This window comes from Delphinus delphis, chromosome 2 (genome assembly GCF_949987515.2).
Source record: "Delphinus delphis chromosome 2, mDelDel1.2, whole genome shotgun sequence".
Lineage (NCBI taxonomy): Eukaryota > Metazoa > Chordata > Mammalia > Artiodactyla > Delphinidae > Delphinus > Delphinus delphis.
Genome location: NC_082684.1, coordinates 85,590,793 through 85,615,719, shown reverse-complemented (window position 1 = coordinate 85,615,719; position 24,927 = coordinate 85,590,793). Strand labels below are relative to the sequence as shown.

Below are 24,927 nucleotides of genomic sequence, written 5' to 3'. Positions count from 1 at the left end.
GGCAGAACTTGGCAAAGACCTCCAAGGTCCCCCTGTGCCCAGCTTGCTGAGGTCCTCCCAAGAGAAGAGACCTCAAAAACACTGATGTGGGGCTTCCCTGGTGGCGCAGTGGTTGAGAGTCCGCCTGCCAATGCAGGGGACACGGATTCGTGCCCCGGTCTGGGAAGATCCCACATGCCGCGGAGCAGCTGGGCCCGTGAGCCATGGCCGCTGAGCCTGTGCGTCCGGAGCCTGTGCTCCGCAACGGGAGAGGTCACAACAGTGAGAGGCCCGCGTACCGCAAAAAAAAAAAAAAAAAAGCACTGATGTGGGAGCCTCCTCAGTCTTCTCTAACCTTTGAGCAAGTTTCTCAGTCTGCTAGGGAGGGAAGGGTGGGGTGTAGTTTGCACCAATCTTTGGCCCTTGGTCTCCACACCCCTTGACCCTGGCCAGCACAGCAGGCAGTCACTGGCACGTGCCCTTGCAGCAGTACTGGCTGCAATCCTCCATATGATAGGACTGGGCTGGCCCAACCGGCTGAGTCCCATAATTCAGAACCCCAGGGTACAGGCACAGGGAGTCTGCTCACTCTCATAGGGAAGCAGTGAGGCCTCAATCCCTCAGGGCCTCAGCCCGGGAGTCATGTGGTGGAGCAACCGTACCAGGTGCTGGGCCCACTGCCCAGGAACTTCTCTGAACCAGGAAAGGCCAAGCCCTCGATAGCCCCCGTCCCTGGACAGGTCCAGGCCTGCTGCCATCACCAAGAGCCCAGCATTCCCACAGGATCCACCTCCTATGACTCTCCATCCTCCAGAAGGCAGAAACAAATGAACCCTTGGATGAGCAAAGAATGCAGAAACACACACAGGGAGCAGGACACAGAAGGTCTGAGCAGGGACCCTGCACCTTAGAATTTCCTCTTTCAGACCAAGAAAAGTCAGAAGGTGACTCACAGAGGCACACTAAAGGTCCTTCAAGCCTTGCTCATACATCACCCTGTACCCCTACTTAACATTATAACCCCACACCCCCACATTCCCTATCCCCTTTCACTGCTTCTTGCTTATACTTTTTCCAAAGCACACATCAATTTATAATATTCCATATAATTTACTTTTGGGGAGGGAAGACGATCTATATTCATCACTAAGACTGCCAGCTCTGTGACAGTAGTGTTTGTTTATTTTGTTTACTGTTACATCCCAAAGGCCTAGAAAATTGGCACTCAATAAATATTTGTGAATAAATCTTTAAGTCATTAGCTACCAGATCTCAAAGCCCTAACTCCCAAGGAAACTCCTGAGTAGCAGGCCCCACGGCAGGGCAGGTCCACAGTTCTGTCCAACCTTAGACTTCTAGGACTCACTGATGCTCAAGGGCACTGATGATAGAAAGAATAAGAAAACTGGGGTCAGGCAGACCTGTCTGCTAACATACTGTGTGATCTTGGGCATATTCCTTAACTTCTCTGAACCTCAGTTTCCTCATCTATAAAGCAGGAATAATAAATAGTATCTAAGTCTCAGAATTGTTGTGAGAACTGAAAAAAATAATATGCAAAGTAACCAGCAGGGTGCTCCTAGCCATCTTCTTGAAGGGTTCTCTGGGGCACCAATAACAAGGAAAGGGCTAACCAGGGGTTCAGCAGTTGCAACAGGAACCCCAACTACGGTATCCATATAGGACTTGCAGGATACTAGTGACTCATTAGGGTCCTCCTCCAGGTTGGAATTACAAACTGTCCCTCCCGATTCACTCCCAAAGGGGAAATCTTATAGCTTTAATTATCCTAAGAGATAATGAGTCTAGGACGTTTCCTAGGGCATCCTTGGTTGTGGTCCTCTTCAGGACCCACATGGAACCCAATGCCTTCCAAATAAGTAACCCTCTTAGGCCAGCCCATGAGACCCACTGGCATCTCTGTTTCTGGGATGCTCTATGAGACACACACACCCCTCCCCCCCATCAAAGGCATGAGAAAAGACTTGGCAGTAATAACCCAGTGAATAATGTGGTCACTGGTGTAGAGCTACGAGTACACCTCTCTCTGTCCAGAGGACTCTAAACATATTCCCTTCTGGGACAACAGGTGGATGTCTGTGAGCTGCAAGACGCACAAGCCAGGTCCAAAAGCAGTGTCTGAGCCCCCTTCCTCTCACTCACTATGGTCTAGCCACCATGGCTGCTGTTTAGCTACTCAAACAAGTGAATTGATTCCTCCTTTCTTTGGGACCTTTGTAGTTGAGGTCTCCTCCACCTGGAAGTACAGATCTTCACACATAGATTCCTCTGTCACTCAGACACCAGCTCAAATGCTACCTCCCACTGAGCCCTGACCAGCCAGTCTCCAAGTAGCCCTACCCCACCCCACTCCCAGGTATTCACTTACTCTCCTTTTCCATCACCCTGGTTTATTTCTTCAGAACACTTATCACTCTCTGATATTACCTTGCTCATTTATTTGTTCACATGCTTACTGTCTGCCTGCCCCTCCTTAAACCCCACAGAGGCAATGACACTGTCTTAGTCACTGCTGTATATATATATTCTGTGGCTGGAACAGTGCCTGGTCCAAAGTATATTTTCAACACGTATCTGCCGAACAAATGAATGACTATATCGATGAACAAGCTGTTTGGGGAAGAACTACAGGGCCCCAGTTTTAGGTGTGAGCTCTGTAGGGAAACCAGGAGAAAAGGCACTGAGGGGACTGGTGCCGAGTAACCCTTGCATGTGATTCACAGCCATCAGGGCACCAAGTCCAAGCATCCTCTTCCCTTAGGTCCACCCGGTCTCTCCACCACTCCACACACTCCCTGGCAACCCCCCACACAGTGTTTACCACAGAGAAGAAGAAGGGAGCTGTATGCTCCTTCAGCTCAGATGTCACTAGAACACAGTCCAGGAGGAGACTCTGTGCTTTCACGTGCAGTCCAAAGCTTTGGAGCTGGATCTCAGCATAAATTCCAATATGCGCTGAGTAAATGGAGGGCCTTCTCAGGAGAGCTGGGTTTCCCCTCCTCCTCCCTGCTTAAACCACCAAGAGGTCTCCTCTTGGCTGCTGCATAGGGCACCTCTCACGCCAGTAGCTGCTCTGCACAGGGGGTCTGCACTCAGGCCAGGCCCTGCACCCTGGCATTAGGGGTCAAGAGAAACCCATTCTCCAAACTCACTGACTCCACAGTGGCAACAGGGGCTGTGCTGGGCTCTAAAGGCCCCGAACCCTCTACCGAGCCAGCCAGGGAAGGGGCCCAAGTCAATTATGGGTGTTCAACTAAACTGAGTGCCTCAAAGCTATCTGGGGACCAGCTTGGCCTCCTAGGGCAGGGGGCTTAAAATGTGACAGGTGAGGGTGGGCTTCCTGTGGGAAAACAACAGCAAAGGGAGAGCTCTGGAGAAGAAATGCAGGAGGTGCTAAAACCGAGGGGTCTCTACCCAGAGACTTCAACCCACCTCTGCCTGACACACATCCTTCTCCACCCCACCCTCCCAGAGCTGTTTCATTTCCTTTCAGAAAACTTTGTTTTGGTTTGATATTTGCCTCTAGGCCTCTGGGAGAATTTTCTGAGCTTTGTTTCTCTTCTTGTTTCTAGGATACCTGAACTGCTCCTAGAGCAACAAGCGAAGTAGGAACTAGAGAGTGGGGGATGGGCGGTGGGGTTGGGATCACCAGATAGGAAGAGAAGGGAGACAGAGGGGAGGGAAAGAGTCTGCTTTGCTCACACTGACTTTGGTGGCCCCCAGATACCACAGAAGCACATCAGGGAGCTCTAGCACAGAGCAAAACTAAAACACCCAGAAAAGGGCCATTTGCAAAGAGAGAACTCCAAGTTCTAGGAAATCAAAAGGTCAGGAAGTAGATCAGGGCACTGCCCAGGGCTGGCCCAAGCCAAACACACTCAGGAAACCTACTAGAGGTGACAGCAGGGAAGCTTCCGTACACCACCTGGAAGGATAATGACCCCCAAGGCACAAACGCCAGGCTGGGACATGCCCATAAACAGAAGCACACACCCTTAAAGGCGCCAGGCCTGGCTGGGGTCTGGGGCGGATGGGGAAGAGAGGGACCAGGGCTCCACACTCCCCAGAGCAGGGACACAGGACTCAGCACGCACAGAGCAGCAGCCCATGCCTTTCCAGCCCGTCCCACATTCAGCCCCAGTCCCACCTCCAACAAGAAGGAACCTGGCTTTCCCGGGGCCGAGGCAGACATGAGTGGAATTCCCCGGAGGCAGACTGCACAGGGTATCCAGCAACAGAGATCATTCATCAACTTGCTTCTGGAGGGGGAGAAGGAGGCCAGCTCAGCCTCTTCAGGGTAAAGTCAGTGCAGCTCCCACAGTCCCCTACCACAGATGTCAAATGCCAAAGGGTCACTCAGAAGAGACAGACCCCAGAACCTAGGGGCAGAAGGGTCCCTGGCATAGACTGAGCTGCCCGTAAATTGGCTCTTCTCATTCGAAGACCAGGTGAACAGCTTAGGGGAAAAGCAGCTTTTAAAAATAAGCAGCAAGACTGGTCTCCCTCCACCTCGTGCCACTTCAGAGTAAGAGCTCTGCAGTCAGACTTCTTGGGTTGGAGTCCCAATACAGACACGTGCTAGCTGTGTGACCTAGAGCAAACTGCTTACCCTCTTTGAATCTTAGTTTCCCTCCTCTAAAATATGGGATGAAAACAGTTCCAACCTCACAGGGTTGCTCTGAGTATTAAATAAAATAATTCCTGTAAAGTGCTTAACAAAGTGCCTGACACAGAAAAGGTTCTTGATAAAGGTAGGGATGATAAAACTAAAAAAAAAAATCATATATCTGATACAAAAACTACAGGAGTTGCTGTGGAAAATCACACTAGGGAACTCGGCATTCCCAAGTTGATGGTGGGGAAAGAGGCAGAGCAGTGGCCTTCCCATTTTCACTTTCCTGTGCCCAGCAGCAAGGAACAGGGAACCAGAGAGAACAGACAGAGAAAGAGAACCAGAAGCAGGAAAAGCTCCAAGCCTCCAAAAGAAACACTTCTGCAGAAGCTTCAAGCAACTATGGTTGGGGGTTTCTCATCAGTAGGAGCAGAGGAGTGAAAAGGCTGCAAGGGAAAGAAGAACACCAGCGCTGGAACCCTTCCTCTCTTCCATGGCACTGACATCTCTCAACGTGACAAGAGTAGTCAAATGTTCTGAGAAGCATTATCCATAACAGCCAAAAAGTGGAAACAACCCGAATGCCCATCAACTGATTAACAGAGAAAATGTGGTATATCCATACAATGGAATGTTACCCGGCCATAAAAAGGAATGAAGTACTGATACCCAGTACGACATGTATGAACCTTGAAAACACTATGCTAAGTGAAAAAAGCCACTCACAAAAAATATGATTCCATTTATATAAAATGTTCAGAACAGGCAAATATATAGAGACAGAAAATAGATTAGTGGCTGCCTAAAAGCTGGGAGCCTTAGGGGGAAGTAGAGAGTGACTGTTAATGGGTGTGGGGTTTCCTTTTGGGGTGATGAAAATGTTCTAAAATTGATTGTAGTGATGGCTGCACAACTCTGTGGATACACTAAAAACCACTGAATTGCACATATTACAATATTGCTTCTTTTTTTTTTTTATGTTTTGGATTTTGGGCCATGAGGCACGTGGGATCCTAGCTCCCCGACCAGGGATCAAACCCATACCCCTTGCATTGGTAGGCAAAGTCTTAACCAATGGACCACCAGGGAAGTCCCTGAATTGTACATAGTAAATGGGTGAATTGCGTGGTATGTGACTTACATCTCAATAAAGCTGTTTTTAAAAACAACTAAAAGGTAGATATTAAAGATACTGAAGATGGTGTTGGGAGCTGTGTGCATATATTACACAATGGAATATTACATAGCCATTAAAAAGAATGAAGTAATGCCATTTGCAGCAACATGGATGGACCTAAAGATTATTATACTAAGTGAAGTAAGTCAGACAGAGAAAGACAAATATCATATGACATGACTTATACATGGAACCTAAAAAACGATACAAATGAACTTGTTTATAAAGCAGAAACAGACTCACAGACTTAGAAAACCAATTTACGGTTACCAAAGGGGAAAAGTGGGGGAGGGATAGATTAGGAGGTTGGGATTAACATACGCACACTACTATATATAAAATAGATAATCAACAAGGACCTACTGTATAGCACAGGGAACTCTACTCAATACACTGTAATAACTTATATGGGGAAAGAAACTGAAAAAGAATAGATATATATATAACTAAACCACTTTGCTATACACCTGAAACTAACACAACATTGTAAATCGACTATATTCCAGTATAAAATATTTTTTTAAATTTAAAAAATAAAATAAAAATAAAAATGACTAAAAGGTAGATATTAAAGATATTGAAGATGGTGTTGGGAGCTGCGTGAATACAAAGTGTGAATCTATATGCGTGGGTGGGTGTGGGTGGTCAAAAAGCAGGACGGTATGGCAACACAGACAACAGTCAACAAAGGGCCTTTATGTGGCCCCGTACGTCATTTATAAAAATGGCACCAAAACATTAACCTGGATGTATCTCCCAGAAGATACCAGAAAACCCCTGCCCACTCCAACTGGTTTAGCATAGCTATAAACTTCCATGCAATAAGACCACTTCCAAGACACTTACCCAGCTGGGTAGGCAACTAAACCCGATCGGGGATCACAGGCAAGTCCTCTGCCTCCAGACACTGTTATTCCAAGCACCTTCTCCAAGGTCACCTGTTGGAGCAAGACAGAGAAGTGTTATGTTATGGATGGAGTGGGGCTGGGAAGGAGGAGTTGAAGGTAGCCGGGACCTTCTTCCACGCTGACTGTTTCCTGATGGCCCTGTCTTCTGACTTATCCAGGTCCTGATCTGGCCATAGGCCCCCTGATCACATGGGAAAAAGCCAGTACACATCGCCAGCTTTTAACAGTGATCAAACTGCTAGGCCCATGGAAAAGAAAATGAAGTGGTTAAAACTCAGCTCATGGCCACAGAGGGACAAGAACTCTCCCAATCCAGGAAGGCTTCATTTACAAGATAAAGTCTTGAGTCCCCAGACTGGCCTCTTGGGTCTATGAGACTCAGGAGAGGTCACTGATCTTCGTACCTTGGCAGGCATGAAACAAAGGCCACTCTGATCTCCAAGAGCCAGAAGAATGTTAGGTAACAATTAGGTGACTCATAATATCCCTGATCTATGCATTCCATCACACTCTTCCCCTCCATCAGATGTCTGCCAGTTCAAACAGACTCGAAGCCTAGGAGGCAGAGACATGGCTTAATGCTGTGTTTTGCAAAGCACAGACGCTCAGAGTACTCTAATTATTATTATTAAGCCACAACTCCCACAGAGATGAAAGGGAAACATACGTAAAGTGCTCAGAGATTCTGAGAGGACATGGCCATGGGAGACATTCACCATCACTCTCTTCATCACTGTTGTTACCCCACACTGTCTGCAGGCCCTGGGACATACTGGACTAACCTCAAATTAGTTCCCTGATCTTTCTGCTAGATGATCCCATGTCAGATTCAGACTGCCCTGTAACCTCGTCACTCCCTCACCCACTGCCATAAAATGTCTTGCATGTCACTCCTGGTCCAGTCTCCTCTAGCACTGTCTGGACTCCCTGCACTGGCCCTCCTCAGGGATGTCCTTGGTCTTCGTTGGCTAAGACAGAGGGGCTTCTGAATGCAGGATGGCCATGTAAACAGGCTGGGGTGTACTCTGCTAAGAGAGTCTTCGGGGCCTTACGAGGGCGATGTGAACCAGAAACACTTCAGGGGTGTTTGTATCAGTGGCACTGTGGTCTGCTCCCAGTCCAGGCCGGTATCTAGAGAGGGGAAGCCCATAGTCAATTACAGTAGTTTTAGGATCTCTCCTTCTCTCTTACTCTCCCAACTGGAGAATTCCAAGTGCTTCTAGAGGGCCTGTTTAAATTCCAATCTCCAAGGACCATTTTAGTTTGAATTAGGTTGGAAAGAAATGCCCTGAGGTGGCCAGAGACCAAAGTAAGTCCCCTGGGATGTTGTAGTTAAAGCTATTACCCTGGAAGGTCCCCAAGAGTCTTCTGTGCTTCTTGGGGATGTGGACCAGGAATTCCAACATGTGTCTACTCACTGACAGAGGCAGTTTAGTTCCAGGGCACCACACCTACCCACAACCACCTGGCAAGCACCAAACTTGCCAGCTACCCTTGGGCCTTTCTGAGGCACTAAACCTAGTGGGGGATAAACTAACTTTAGCCTACTCTATACATTCTTGATATTCTGCCCTAACTTATGCCTCTTTCCATACTTTTTCTCAGCTTAATGACCCCCTCCCCCTTCTCCGGCACCCACTCACCTTTCTGAAAGGGCTGAGCACTGCACACTAACTGGAGAGCACAAAATAACCCTGGGGAAGTCCGGGAGATACTCAGTTCAGGGCACCACACCCTATCCTGGCACAGTGCCTCTGGCTATCCCCGAGGGAGGGGTACTCAGGAACATTCCTGCTGCACCAACTGCCTACTGCAGAGAAGAGAGAAAGAGGAGCCTGAGGCCAGCATTACCCACATAGATGAGAAAGGTCACCAAAGCAAGCACTGAGCTAAAAGGCCAACTCAACTCCTATTCTCTTCAAGCTAATCTGATTTCAGGCAAATCCTTTGGATTCATATTTTCATCAATCCCTCCCTTATGCTTCAGCTTTGGTCCCAAAGAATCAGACCAGTCTGTGGGTTCTCAGCTTGCCTTCTCTCTCTGACAGGAATTTGGGTAGGTGTTTTGTGGGTAGATGATTCAGTTCCACAGAGAATTAATTCTGGAACTAGCTTGGAGTTTTCAACAGCAATCTAAAGCAGGAAGGAGATGTGAGTTACTCAGACCCGAAAGACCAGTGTTTATCAAACGTTTTTGACCACGACCCATCGTAGGAGACACATTTTATATCTTGATCCAGTATAAACATACATGCTCATAAAACTGAAATAAAAGTTTCACAGAAAAATACTTACTCTCATTGCATGTGATAAACTCCAATTTCTATTATATTCTATTTCATTAAAAAAATAATTCTGGTCATGGCCCACTTTATTGACTTCATGACCTACAAGTGGACTGGCAGCTGCAGTTTGAGAAACCCTGCTAAGGACCATCTCTCCCCGCTGGGCATGGGATTCATCTCTGGTCCCTGGCATCTTTGTGTCTGTCACTTTCCTCCTAGGACTCTCCACAGTGGAGCAGACATCCGGGCTAGGAAACCCCACAGACAGGAGTTTGCCTGGGCTCAAAACTTGGATGATTTTCAAAGGATTTACGGTTTTCGGCTTCCTCTGGATTTCTGAGCAGCTATCCAAGGGAAAAAAAGGCAGTTTCCTTTGACTCTGTGGAGGGGGAAGAGCAGGGGAAAAACATTCAGGGGCATCAGCTGGGTTTTATTTTATGTTCTAACTCAAACCAGCTTCCTGTTTGCAGGGAGGTTTGGGGCTGAGCTCCACTTTCAAAGGATCTGAGAGTCCAGAACTCCTGCAAGGCCTCCAATGTCTAGGCTTGTCCTGCAAGGCTCCTGCACGATGGACTTTATAAACTGACTCTCTTTCATAACCCTCTCCATATTCTTTCCAAAAAGGTGGTACAGCTTCCATCTACCCTAAGAAATGGAGACAAACCTGGACACCCCCTTGCAAACCCACCCTGGGCTAAAAGTGCCCAAGTTCAAGTAGTGGTGTGCTGCAGCTGGCTCATGCTGGCTCAGGACAGCTGACTGTGCACCTCTTTTCCCAGCTCCACATTCAATGAGAGCACATTGGTAGCTTGAAACCACCATGGTGGGAGCACTTACGCCATGAAATCAGACAACGCTACAAATCAGGCCCCCTCTTGCCCCTCAGAGAGCATGTAAACATTTACCAACGCACCGCTAAGCTCAAGCAACTTTTCTCTCTCCCTCGGACTATGGCTGTAACTCCCATGTGTTCCCTCTGCTTCAGGCCTTGCTTCCTATATAGTCTTTTCTTTTTCTCAACATGGCAGGTCACAGTGATTCTTTCAAGAAATATAGGAGATCATGTCATTATGCTGCTCAAAAGTCTCCAATGGCTCCCCATCCAGATTCTTCACCCCGGTTTAGAAGGCCCTAAGTCACCTGGCCTCTGGCTGCCTCTCTGACCTCGTTTCCTCCACTTCGCCCTCACTTACTCCACCTCAACCACCCTGGCGCCTGAAGCACCTCAAGTGGATTCTAGCTTCAGGTCCTCTGCATAGGCTTTTTATTCCTCCCACTAAAACTCCCTTGCCTCAACTACTCACACAGCTAATTCACTCAGGTCTTTGCTCAAAGGTCTTCTCCACAGGGAAGGCTTTCCAGACTGGCTTTACTGCTATCACTCTATACCCAACTTATCCTGCTTTATTTTTCTTCATTGTACTTAGAGTCAGAGAGTGACCCAACATTGAGTATATCTTTGTCCACATACTTACTGTCCGTCTCCTCTACCAGAATATGAGCTTCTTGAGGGCAAGGCCTAAGTTGTTACCCCTCACTGATGCATCCCTAGCACTTTAAACAGTGCCTGGCACAAAATGGGCACTTGATAAATATTTGATGAATAAATGAATGCATGGCAGAGGCTTCAGGAACAGTGAAAGGACAGAGATGGGAAGCACAAGAAAACTGGGGTATTTCAAGCCAGTAAAGTTGCTCTCCACGAAGTATCTAAAACTGGTTGTGTGGGAATTCCCTGACGGCTCAGTGGTTAGGACTCTTAGGTCCAGAGGTTAGGCGTTTTCACTGCCGTGGCCCAGGTTCAATCCCTGGTCAGGGAACTAAGACCCCTCAAGCTATGTGGCCAAAAAAAATAATAATAAAATGAAATAAAACTGGTTGTGACAGAAAGACCATGTCCAGATGAGGACAAGCATAAAGGGAGGTTAATGGTACAGGGAACATTTTGTTTCTTAAGCTGACAGTGGGCACACAATGGTTCACTCTATTATTCCACATGTCTTTACTATATGTCTTAAATATTGCACAGTAAATGTTTAAAAGAGAGAAAAAATATGGTCCAGGATGTGGTGTGGGGCTCAGCACCTCATAAGCAACATCCTTCTATAGTTCACATCCCTGACTTCTCTTTTTCCTAAAGCCACTTCGTTGACACTCGTTGACCCAGCAATGTGAGGGGAAGGGGTACAGAGAGCTCAAGAATCTGTGTTTTTATTTGATTTACGTTTCTCACTTAAGAGCTTATAAGGCTGCACATGTTTATGATGCTCTGACACGCTGCTTCCAGCAGAAGTTTTCAAGGACCACTGCACACATCCCTTCTCCTGACTGCTAAGTGTGGCAGCAGGTGATGAGATGGGGCTCCCTCAGCCTGGGTCCCTGAGTAACTCTGATGAACAGAGCGCCCGCGCTGACCCACACTGCAACAAAAGTATGAGCAAGAAATAAACTATCCGTTAAGTTATGGAGTTGTTGAGGTGATTTGTTACCACAGCATGACATAGCCCAGCAATTTTCACACTTTTTGGTCTCTTACACTCTTTGGTTTCTTAACACTCTTAGAATTTATCAAGGACCTCAAAGGGCTTTCATTTATACAAGTTATATCTACCAATATTTACTATATTAGAAATTACAATGGAAATAGTTAAATAAATTTAATTCATTCAAAACTAATAATAAACCCATTACATGTTAACACTTTTATTAAAAGTAACTCTAGTTTCCAAAACAAAACCAAAAATATTTAGTGAGAAGAGTGGCACTGTTTAACATTTTCGTAATGGCTTAACAGAAACCGGCTGGATTCTCATAACTGCATCTGCATTCAATCTGTTGTGATATGTTATTCTAGGTGAAGATTAAAAAAAGTTGGCCTCATTTGGATACGTAATTGGAAAAGAGGGGATCGCAGAGATCACCTAAAAGGGTTTTGGGGACCCCAGGGATTTTGTGACTACACCTTGGCAACCAATAACCTAGCCCCTCCTGTATACTACAGCACCTCTCTTCATAAGGAAGCAAGCCCACTAGTATGAGAGTTCTGGCCTCAAGCACCATTTGAGGAAAATGAGGCAGGGAAGAGGCCCTATGAGAAAATAGCTGTCCTCAAAGTCAGGGATGGGGCCCCAAGTTCTGACAGGAACTTCAGTTCCAAATCCTCATGGCCCAAATGCCAATGAAATATAGTCCAAAAGACATACCAGTCCAGGTAAATGATTCTGGCTGGTGAGTTGGGACACAACTGCTACAGGCAGCTGGCAGCCTGATACATCCACAGTTCTAGGAACATCATGCACAATGAAAACTCAGAATTAAGACGAGGGTACCCACTTTGTACTCTGCAGTGATCTCCTCCACATCTGCAACACAACCTAGAAGCAGGGAGAACACTCTAGTTGTGACCCAGCTTTTCCTTGGACAGGTGGAGAGTGTTGAGATGAGGGAAAGCCTACACCAACCTGAAAGAGAGTGTCATCTTTCCCCAGAAGCAAGGCTGCAGGAGGGCAGAATTACTACAGACACACTGCAAAGGAAGGCTTGAATACCCACCCCTCCCAACATGCACTAGGCAGGGCAGTACTGTATCCTCCTAAGAGAAAGAAGGAAAGCAAAATTATCCCTCACTGTAGTGAGATAAAGGGATAACTTCATAATAGCCTATTCCCAAGAGAGAAGGAAAGAATAAAGCCAACTGTTTAAGAGCTCTTCTGGCTCTCATTAAAGTAGATGGAAAAAACAGGTGGCTCAGAGGCGACAGATGGGACTACTCGTTCATACTAGATAGAACAGTATTTTCCAACACGCGGATTGCAGCCTATTAATGGGATTTGAAATTGATTTAATGGGTTATGAATAACTAAAATAGAACAAAAAATAGATCTCATGGCATGTAGTAATAATGGTAAGTACTGAACGTGAAACTTTATTTCAGGGGTGTGTGTGTGTGTGTGTGTGTGTGTGTGTGTGTGTGCGCCCTGGGTCACAATGTAAAGTGTATTCCTTAATGTGAGTTGTTCTCAAAAATGTTTGAAAGTCACTGGGATGCTATGGGGGCCCTCAAAATCCATTAGGGAAGATGAATGACATACTACAAAGTAATCCAGTATGTGATGAGGGTCATAAGAAAGATATAAAGTGCTCAAAAAGGAGAAAGAGAGATGATTTCTGAACAGGATAAGGAAAGGGAAACAATGAAGCTTTCCTGGAAGACTAGATGGAATGTGGCCTGGTCAGTGAGGATAGGATTTTGACAGATGGAAATACAGAGAAATACAGAGAAAGGAATTCTCAGTAGAAGAAGTTGCATGAATGAGTTCGACAGAAGGAAACAACAGAGTAGGTGAGCAACAGTGAAAGCAAGGATCTTTTGTAGGAGACTTAGGTCAGGAGAGGTAGACTATAACCAGACCGGGAAGGGCCTTGATTGCCAAACTAAGTGGGGTCATCTGGAGGCTCTGGGAAGCTACTGAAGGGTTTCGAACCAGGGACACAATCAAAGCTATGTTTGGTGATGATGTACATAAGACCCATAGCACAGGCAGGGAGCCCAATTAGGAGGCTATTACAACAGTTCCGGTGAGAGGTAATAAGGATCTAGACCAGCATGAAGATAGTGAGAGTAGAAAAGAAATAATGACAAAGAAAAAAGTGACAAAGCAAATAGAATTGGCAAGATGGGGCACCGTACAACTCTGGAGGAAAAAGAAGACTCAAATTTTGAACTTCAGAGATAGGGAACAAGGAGGTGCTATGAAAAGAAATGCTGCCATGATCAGGAAGAGGACCTGGGTCTGGACAAAGGGGGGAAGGATGGGAACCGATGATGTCGGTTTTAGACATGTTGAATCTAAGTCGCTTCAGGAATATTTAGTAGGAACCACAGAACATTCAACTTAGCAACATACACATGGAATTGATGCTTGGGAGAGAGGTGAGGACTAGAAATAGATATTTAAGAATTATTCACAGGGGCTCCCCTGGTGGCGCAGTGGTTGAGAGTCCGCCTGCCGATGCAGGGGACACGGGTTCGTGCCCCGGTCCGGGAAGATCCCACATGCCGCGGAGCGGCCGGGCCCATGAGCTATGGCCGCTGAGCCTGCGCGTCCGGAGACTGTGCTCCGCAACGGGAGAGGCCACAACAGTGAGAGGCCCACGTACTGCAAAAAAAAAAAACCATTAAAAAAAAAAAAAAAGAATTATTCACGGGGGCTTCCCTGGTGGCACAGTGGTTAAGAATCCGCCTGCCAATGCAGGGGACATGGGCTTGAGCCCTGGTCCGGGAAGATCCCACATGCCGCGGAGCAACTAAGCCAGGGTGCCACCACTACTGAGCCTGCACTCTAGAGCCCATGAGCCACAACTACTGAGCCCACGTGCCACAACTACTGAAGCCCACGCGCCTAGAGCCCATGCTCCACAACAAGAGAAGCCGCAGCAATGAGAAGCCCGTGCACCACAACGAAGAGCAGTGCCCCCCGCTCTCCGCAACTAGAGAAAAGCCCGAGTGCAGCAAATGAATACCCAACACAGCCAAAAATAAAATAAATAATAAAATAAATAAATTTTAAAAAATCTATGGAAAGAAAAAGAATTATTCACAGAACTTCCTTGGTGGTCTAGTGGTTAAGAGTCCATCTTCCAATGCAGGGGACATGGGTTCGATCTCTGGTTGGGGAACTAAGACCCCACATGCCATGGGGCAACTAAGCCTGCGCGCCGCAGCTACTGAGCCTGCGCACCACAACCTGAGAGCCTGCGTGCCGCAACTAGGGAGCCCGCGTGCCGCAACTACTGAGCCCACGCACTCTGAAGCCCACGCGCCACAACTAGAGAGAAGCCTGCGCGCCACAATGAAAGATCCTGCGTGCCGCAACAAGACCTGATGCAGCCAAAACAATAATAATAATAAAAATAAATAAAACATTTTTTTAAAAAAAGAATTATTCACAAGGAGGTGAAAACCACCACTGAAAGTACAATGAGGCAGGAGAAGACAGAGGGAAGAGAGAGTGAGGCTGAGGACAGAAATGGGGCTGTAGCTATTTTTAGAGTATGGAGAAGATGAGGGCTCAGGCAGTTAGAAAGGGAGAAGGAGAACCAGGAAGCCTGTGAAGAGGAGAGTTCCCAGAAGGATGGGGTAGTCAATGTAAGTGCTAAAAAGAAGTGAAGAAGCAAGAAATGGACTCTCCAGAGTCCAAAGCCATCTGCAACATAGCACAGGGTCCCCAGCAGTCCCAACCCCCTAAACACATGATCTCAGGAACTCTAAGCAAGGCCTTCTAAACTCTTCTGGTACCTCTCTCTCCAGTCCCTAGATCTGACCAGCCCACAAGCTAGAGGAGAGACACCAGCCAATGAGAGATCCAGTGTGTGGAGCCAACACACACACAAGACAACAGCACTGCTAGAGAAGGGTTTCTTGTTGAGCCCACAGCATACACGATTCGAATCTGTTCTTGCTTTCTTAGTGCGAGGGACTACTACAGGGAGTCTGCAGTGGCAAGAAAGCAGCTGCTCCCTCGAGAGAGAAAACTAAGGGGCCAGAGCCACAAAAGGCCAGGGTCATCTAGGATTTAGCTGACCTCAAACTGGTAAAGAAACCCCAGCAACTGGGAGGAAGCCGATCTCTGTTTTGGTTGCCATGTTTTGTTGCCACCAATTTCTTTCTTCCCCCTTCTCCCCTTCTCTACTTCTTAATCCCACTCAATACAAGTTATAAATACCTGAGTTATAAGTCATTCCAGCCAAACTATGGGTTTGCTATTTCTATAAACAAGCATGTCACAGACCTGTCCGAGGCAGAGCCCCCTCTGCCTTTCCCTCCCTTCCTGCAGGTTAAGAATAACTATGCCTGTCTCTTGCCCACACACTACACTCTAATCTCACAAAGCAGATCCTCCACCAGATTCTGAGAACTGCCACTTATGCAAAAGCCACAGAGGAAGCCAAGGCCAGGAGGCTTTGTGCAGAGACTTAGCCAGCTGGGCAGAGACCCAGTGACCAGCCCTGGGAGGGGGGAGGGGGAAGCGGGTATCATGCCCAAGCTCACTCACTCCTGCTCCTTCAGAGACCAAAGTGCCATCTGGTCAGAGGCAGGAAGAGACAAAATGACCACTCCAAAACTGTAGAACAGACCTTGCCTCTCTACTCTGCTCCTGGTTTCTGGGGCTGATTTGTGGTTCTACTTTCTATACCATGAAGTCTCTCAGAAACAAATAACTTCCAGTATGACAGAAAAACCAAGTTCCCTCACTAGAGATCAAGATTTGTTGGAGTTGAGCCAATTCTGCTGTGCTGAGATTAAAATAGCCTTAGCTTCTAAGGAAGGTGAGTCTGCCACTGCTTGGGAAGAGGTGACCTTAGAGATCCTTTAGCATAAGCCCCTGGAGACTAGAGAACAGAGGTTCCCAATTCCGGCTGATCAATAGAATTACTCAGAGGACTTAACAAGTTTTTTTCAGATAGCAGTCCCTACCCTATACCCATCCCCTGCCTCTGCAAGATTCTTGATCAACAGCTATGGAGCGGGCTTCAAGAATCTGCATATTAAAGCTCTCCTGGGCTTCCCTGGTGGCGCAGTGGTTGAGAGTCCGCCTGCCGATGCAGGGGACATGGGTTCGTGCCCCAGTCCGGGGCCCCGGGATCTCCCACATGCCGCGGAGCGGCTGGGCCCGTGAGCCATGGCTGCTGAGCCTGCGCGTCCGGAGTCTGTGCTCCGCGATGGGAGAGGCCACAACAGTGAGAGGCAAAAGCTCTCCAGGTGGTTCTAGTGATTAATCAGGTGGGGAACTATTCAATTAAAGCATTTTGCCTTTTTATTTCCAAATTTCAACCCCTCCTGGGACTAGGGAGAAAACAATGCTCTGAGTATTCTTACAAGAATACCCACACCCATGGGCTGCAAAAGGTCTTGGGCAGAGAGAGGATCTACAGCCATAATAGATACCATTTATTGAATGTGTACTCTGCGCCAAGAACTGTGCTAAACGCTTTGTAAGACCATCTCATTGAATACTCTTGACAACTTTATAAAGGACTAGTATTATTTCCATTTTAGTTATGAAGGAGTCAAGTAAGTAGTCAGTGGAAGAACCAGGATTCAAACCTAAGTCTGTCTGGTTCCAGAAACCATGGTGACCAAGGAGGGAGTTCAGGTTCTCCAAAACCACCAGAATGTTGCAGTTTCTGAAAGAGCACACAGGGAAGTCACCAAGCCATCATGGAGGCATCAGGGACAGGTCTGAGAACCAAGGTAGAAGGCAAAGGGCACAGGATGAAGTAGAGGGGCAACAGGGTTCTCTCCTCCTAGCGTTAATGTTTTTTAAAAAGTAGCAGGTCTTATCAGTAGCTTAAATGGGTCTAAAAATGCGTTCTGACCTCTCCTCACAGAGATGGTTGCAGAGAAAGAGTAACAGAGGGTCTTCCAATGTCAGAGTACCCCACCTGGTCAGAGCATGCTCACATCCAGCTGGCATTAGAACCTACAGTCAACACAGACAGCTGACACCCATTTCCAAGGCAACTGAAACTACAGTGTTAGAAGCAGGGGATTATGATTTCATGTGCAGATGGAGGAAGAGGTAAGGATGGCATCAGACCTCAAACCAGAAGGGAGCCAATGAGAGGCCTCTAGCCAAAGGACTCAATTATAATACAGCCAACAGCGGGCACCCAAGTCCAAACAGCAGCTTGAATAACACAGTGCCTGGTATAAAGCAGGTACTCCTACCTTCCCTTTCTCTTCCAGTTATCAGAAAGGCAAGGATAGGAGACATCTCAATTTAAGCAACCAGAATAAAGGAAAAAAAATTTTTTTCCTCTCTAAGGTCAGTCCTTGCTATACCAAGACCAGAACCACAAACAAAGCTTTATGACCTAAAAATCTGATCATCAAGAAAGGTCTAATTCTTCCTCATTCACCACCTCTACATGCCTGAGTTTTCTTAATCTCTTGGTTTCCAAACTTTGTAACCAGGGAGAATACTAACTGTTCCTTATCTGGACTAAGTGTGCAAAGTGAATGTGTGTTCTGGGAAAAGGGGAGTGGAGCAGACTCTCAGTGTTCCTGCAATCATGCCAACTTGTTCCATGAGACTCTCCTAGAAGAAGGAAGTTCTCTTCAATGTGTTATTCTCTATAAAATTCTCATTTCCTTTCCATTCCTAACGCCAACACCCTGGTTGAGGCCTTTGGCACCATATTCCTGGATACAGCAATGGCTTTCTAATCAAGCTCCTTACTGTAGACCCTGCCCTCCCCTCCCCAACCCATTAGAATAATCTTTCCATAGTACAGCTATGATCATGTCCCTCACCTGCTCAAAAACTTTCAATGGCTCCTTAATGCCAACTAAATAAATTATAAATGTCTTAGCCTAGCATCCATCTGTCAATGGGCCCTATCATTCTTCTAATTCTATTTCCTTCTACTCACCATATGAATGATGTGCTTTTGTCAATCTGGATTATTCATTATTCTGGAAAGGAGCTCTGGGGCTTTTGTTTATATTCTTCTGCCTGGAATGCCCTTCCCTTCCACCATCCCATACTGAAACCCTACCCCTTCCTTCAAGAACCAGCTCAAATATCACATCCCCTATGATTCTTTCTGTGATCAACCTGGCCAGAAGTGACTCCTCCCTCCTTGGAATTCTTACAGCAGCACTTAATTTTCATCATTCACACGGCATGTGTTACTTAGTACCTTGTACAGAAGTTCTTTAAGGATCTGTCTTATCTCTCCTGCTACTCTATAATCTCCTGTAAGGCAGAGGCTGTATCTCATACAACTCTATGCTTATAGCACAGCGCACAATGTTTAATACAGTATATTTGTTGAATCCATTTTTAATACTTTAAAAATATTTGTGACTATTCTTTGGTGCATCTTACTTAGTAAATTCTTTAACCTCCTAGAGAATTCTCCATCTATCATAGCCAAACCTAGAAGCTGGAGCAGGAAGCAGTATTCTGATGCCTTTCCAGAAAGATTGGTGAAGGTCTGAATGGAATAATCCATGTGCCTTGCATGATTACAAACCAAACAGTTTTACCCCTGACTTTAGTAAATACATGCATGGCATGGCTCTTCATAAATCTGACTTAAATTATAATTAACGAGTAAGTCCAAAAAGATTGAGATAATTTTTGTTTAATAAAAGTAACAATACTATTATTTAAAAAGAGCTTTACCTGTCCTTTTTAATCAGAAATGAATGGAGCTATAAGTAGTTATTCTGGATGTTAGAATTATGAATGACCTGTTTTCTTCTTTATGTTTCTCTATATGGTGTAAAAAACTCTTTTCAGAAAGCACATGTACTTCAGAAAGTATAAAAAGACATTTTATTTACCAAAGCTAACCAAGGAAATATTTTTGAGTATCAGAAATGAATTATCTCGGGACTTCCCTGGTGGTCCAGTGGCTAAGACTCCACGCTCCCAATGCAGGGGGCCCAGGTTCGATCCCTGGTCGGGGAACTAGAATCCCACATGCATGCCGCAACTAAAGATTCCTCATGCCGCAACTAAAGAGCCCGCATGCAGCAATGAAGATCTCACGTGCCGCAACTAAGACCCAGCACAGCCTAAATAAATATTTTTTTTAAAAAAGAAATGAATTATTTCAAATTCAAGAAGTTAATGATGAATTTGTGAGAAAATATTTTTATGTCCTATTATTACTAAAAAAACAAAGTTTATTATACCAGATATATTTTCCAACATTTGTACACAACTTCTTTAATAAAATGAGTATACAGATTTTTAAATTTAAACATTTTAGATTTAAATATGAAATACACATGTTTAAATTGGAGAGACTTTTATCTTTACTATTTTTTTTCTACTTACAAAAATAACACACACTCATCGTAAAAAATTCCAACATTACAGAAATATAGAAATGTAGATAGTGAATGTCCACCATAATCTACTATCCCTCCCTGAGGTAACCAATTTTAACAACAGTTTGGTATTTATAGCCTCACAATTTTTTCTATGCATATACTAACATACATGTTTTAACAAAATATAAATAATCATTAACATAAAAACTGTTATACAGTTTGCTTTTTGTCACTTAATAGATCTTGTATACCCTCTTGTATACCCTCTCATATCAGTATATATAGATTGAACTCATTCTTTTCAACCAGTACAAGGTATTTCATTTATGGATGTACACCAATCTCCCATTGATGGTTACTTGGATTACTTCAAAGATTTCACTACTGTGAATAACGCTCCCCAACAACAGAAAAATTCAGTTATATACACTTTTGTGTGGTGTAAGTGTTTGCATAGAATAAACTCCCAGAATTATAACTGTTAAATCAAAAGATATGAATATGTAAATTTTTCTTCTAATGGATATTACCAAGTTGTCCTCTAAAAAGGTTAGATCAATGTCTGCTTTCACTAACAGCAGAAGGGTATGAGTGCACTTGTTTCCCCACATCTTCATATATTTTCTTTAAGGAAAAATTATTTAAATAGAATATTTCACTCTCATCCAAACATTAGAAACATAAAACAATGGGTCATAAAATTAATGCGTTTCACTCTGCCTTTAAATTCTTAGTCTGAAAGGAAGCTCTAAGACTAATTCACTTCCCAAATTATTTCCCAGTATAAATGAATTAGCCCCAAAAGAAGAAAAAAGTTATATTTATTTCTACAGAAGCTACTGCTGTTAAGAAGCATGCTTACTGGGCTTCCCTGGTGGCGCAGTGATTGAGAGTCCGCCTGCCGATGCAGGGGACACGGGTTCGTGCCCCGGTCCGGGAAGATCCCACATGCCACGGAGCAGCTGGGCCCATGAGCCATGGTCGCTGAGCCTGTGCTCCGCAACAGGAGAGGCCACAACAGTGAGAGGCCCGCGTACCGCAAACAAAACAAAACAAAACAAAAAAGCATGCTTACTACTCCAGTGATTTCCAATCAGACACAGTAAATTAGGACTCCCCCCACTCCTGGTTCACTAGCTTGCCTTTTTTAATTCCCCAAAATCATATCCATAGCCCTGAAATAAATTACACAGTAGTTAGTATCAAAAAGAATATTTGCTAAATCTTTCTTTTGGTCAGTAGTTAAAGTATAGTTGATACAAGTTAATATTGGCAAGAAAAAGGGGCTGAAGATAGGTCACAATAAAAAGCTGCACAGGGAGGATGATACAGTGTTGGAACAGAAGAGGTTGAACCTGCAAAAAAAAGGACTTCTCACAAATGGAAACTTGAAGGAATAAAATCTTGCCAGAAAATTCCTGGATATTCTAGAAATCTGTGGACCCTGATAATATTAGAAACCCCTTAATAGCTGTAAACTTATTTAGATCTTACAATGTGCTTTCACATTCATTAAATCTCATTGAATCCTCACAACAGCCCTGGGAGAAAGCCATCAGTATTCCAATTTTACAAATGAGAGAGAATCCAGTTCCCTCAGAAGTGAGGAAGCTGTCCCACCAGCCCCCACTACACACACACACACACACACACACACACACACACACACACACACAATCAGCATGGCTACTTAAAGTATGGCCCAAGGAAGAGCAGCGTGGGCGTCACTTGGGAGCCTGGTAGTAATGCAGAGTCTCAGGGTGGGTCTGAATCTCAGTCTGCATTTTAACAGGACCACTGGCCTCTTGCCCCCACCCACTAATCTGTCTACACCTCAACTCAGAGAAGCCCTGTTCACCAGCCAACTATGAGGGAAAGTCTCTACCACAGCTGCTGTGGAGGCCTCCAAAGGGAGACCAAAGCAGCCTGGGGAAGGAAGGACAGCATAAGGAGAAAGGGCATGTTCAGAAAAGTCAGCAGCAGGTCATTAGGTCATACGAAAACCATCATGGTGTACAAAGATACTGTGCTTTCCCAAATAGAAGCTGACCAATAGTGTCAGGGTACCAGAGGCAAGCCTGCAGCCTGCCCATTGCATGTTTAGTCCTGAAAAGCAGCTGCTTGCTTTTCTCTAGGCAGTAGCTGAGTGATGGCAAGAGTCAAGAGTTCTGAGCATGCTCCGAGCTCCTCCCCCATGATCACAAACTAGCTTGGGGCTTCCTCTCCTCAGGACTAACTGGGGCAGCTGCAGGAAAGCATGCATTAAGATCCCACGCTTTTGCTACCATAATGTTATCACTGTTGCCTATTTCAGGAAATAAATCAAAATAATACAAGTTTGAGATCAGGTGAGGCCAGGCACTTGCTCAAGGAACTTAGCAACCCCGGAGCCCACCCAGCCAAACAGAGTCAGGTGGGCAAATGACCTCATTTTCATGTTCCCTGAGCCCCAACTGTCATCATCCAGGTCAGCCCTGGCACAGGGTGTTTTAGATCCAGCTTCTTTCACAGAAAACAGGCATTTCAACTCAGCGACTCTCCACAGCTTCAAAGATAAGGTCAGTTGTGCGTAGGGACAGCCACAGAGGTAACGAAGAGGTGGAGAATGGGGATGAAGAAGGAGAGATTTGGGGTAGGTGGCACTAACAAGCAGTCAGGAGTGTGAGCTACACAATCAACCGCCAACTAAGAGCAGAACAGTTTAAAGCCTCATGATACCCACACACAAAAACAACCGAGGCATCTGTTGGTCTCCACTTCACTCCCCCACCTCACTCCAACTCCAAGAGAGAAGCAGTAACTGCTTGTGGCTTATGGTCATCTGGAACCACACAGCTGTGCCCTGTCAACTTGACATTCACGTACCCACAGAACCACGAGCTGTACAGTTCCTAACGGTACCATAGAATGAGAAGTTGGGATACAGTTCATGAAATCTGGAGTTGGGAGTGGGAAGAGGAGCAAGGATGCAAGGGACAAGGGTTACTGAATGATGGTTCTAAAATAACGTTCTAAGAAGTTCACTAAATTAACTTTTATGGGGAATATTGGGGGGAAAGTATATTTTTTAAGGTACTGCCCTTTTCCAAGCTGATCGCAGATGTGACTCTTGGCTATAGCAATACTGGGCATACTTCTGTGCTCAGTGTCATGTTTTGCACATGAAGACTCCCTGGGAGGAGTACAGGATAAAGATTAAGAGCAGGCTTTGGAGTTAAGATAGCCAAGATTTGAATCCCAGCTCAGTCATCTACTGGCTATATAACCACCTCTCTGAGCATCAGTTTCCTTATTTATGAAATGGGGATAGTAATAGTATTTATAGTAGGGTGGTGTGAAACTTAAATGAGATAATATACGTACATGCTTAAGCACAGTACACAGCAAAAAACTCAATAAATGTTAGTCATTATTACCACTACAAATATTATTTCTAGTATTATTATTGTAAGATAAAGACAGGAAGCACTGACAACAAAGGCTGGAAAGGGGTGGTTCCAATAAGCATACTACCTGGAAATGTTGAATAGCACAAATCTATAATGGATAGAGAAGAAGAAACTTGAAAAGGACAAATAGTCAAGATCAAGTCCTTGAGTATTTTAATTTTTAACAATAAAATCATCTTAATTACATAAGACAAAAATCTCATCTCACCTTAATGACACCATTAGCATCACATCCTTCAGAAACTTGGCAGTGTTCTATTTCTTGACTTGGGTGGTGGTTATGTGAGCAATCATTTTATAATTATTCACAATACAAGGTTATATTATTATATTTCATAAACTTTTCAATGTCCGTTATATTTCACAATTTTTTTAAGTTTCGTTTTTAAGTGCAAGCACCTTTAATGGGTCAGCTGAACTCACGGGGAAATGACCAGAAGCACCACTAAAGGAACAAAGAAAGCAAAGACAGAGGAGAGGTATGACGGGAAGTCAGAAACTTAGTGAGCTCAGCACAAGTGAGAAGCAATGTTCAAACCCAGAAGAACCTGAGGAATTTCTTCTCAGGATTCCTCCAAAAGAGAATGTGACAAAGTGGGGAAAAAAACAAAATAAAACGGCCACGTGGTCTCACAAAGTGTTGTTCCAAGATCTCCCACTACATTTAAATCTCAACTATGAATGAAGGGGCAGGGAAGGGAAAGTATCTTTAGCTCCATTCCAGGTTTAGGGGGGGAGATAAAGTGTATAAATTTAAAAATCTAACCTAAAAAGAGACTGTTTTATTAGACTAGGGAAACAACACATAGAGCATTACAAACATTCTCTGTGATAAAATGAGAGAGGGTGGAATTCACTCCCTAGAAGTCTAAGAGGAGACATCCATAATTTGAACTCATTCTTCAGTAAGCATCCTTCAAAACCAGAGGAAAATGCTGTGGCCAATTAAGAAGCACTGTGAACTTGCTGATACAACAGTTAGGAGGAAGGAAACCAAGATTTGGAAAATCTGAACAACCAAAAATACCAACCCTAAAGATCTACACTGCCCAATCTGTCTGCCACACTCACTTTATTTCTTGCCCTCCTCCCACCCCCCATTTTTTAAAAAGAGGTAACAGAAGTTAAAGTAAAATCCACAATGTGGATTTGATTCAGTAAACTTCCAAACAGATGGGCAGCTCTCACTCCACACCTCTACTGAGAACTGATGTGAAAGAAAGCTGACAGAAACCTGGCCCTGTCCTGCATTAAACAACAGAGCCCAGAGGAGAGGCTTAGCTTGTAGCAGTGGGAATGTGATTCATAATATAACAAATCCTACTGGAAACACTGTAGCTTTTTTTCCTACCAACAGGGCAGTCTGGACATGAAGTAAAAACCAACAGATACTCTGAGAACAACAGTGGGACAGACCATGTTCCCAGAGAAGCTTAGTTTGAATAAACATAGTCCCAAATTTCAAGCCCTAGACTGTTTTCCAAACAAAGAGGCAGTGATAACAGCCACAAGTCCAACTTGAGACTCAGGGGGTTGACAGAGAGGTTATAGAGGTCAGACTGAAGCCTCATTTCTATGAATGTTTTTTCATTAGTCAAGAAATGAAAACATACAGATAACAAACAGAAGAGAGACGTGAAGTCAGAG

At 45.0% G+C, this 24,927-nt stretch overlaps 1 protein-coding gene across 2 annotated transcripts in view; it reads right to left on the bottom strand.

Moving 5' to 3' along the window:
* Positions 1-24,927, bottom strand: part of MAPKBP1 (mitogen-activated protein kinase binding protein 1) — a 51,899-nt gene that overhangs the window by 21,038 nt on the left and 5,934 nt on the right. For both annotated transcript variants that reach the window (XM_060005053.1, XM_060005054.1), the window contains one exon: positions 6,636-6,727. In XM_060005053.1, the coding sequence (XP_059861036.1) occupies positions 6,636-6,727 (92 nt within the window). The remainder of the gene's footprint in view (positions 1-6,635; positions 6,728-24,927) is intronic.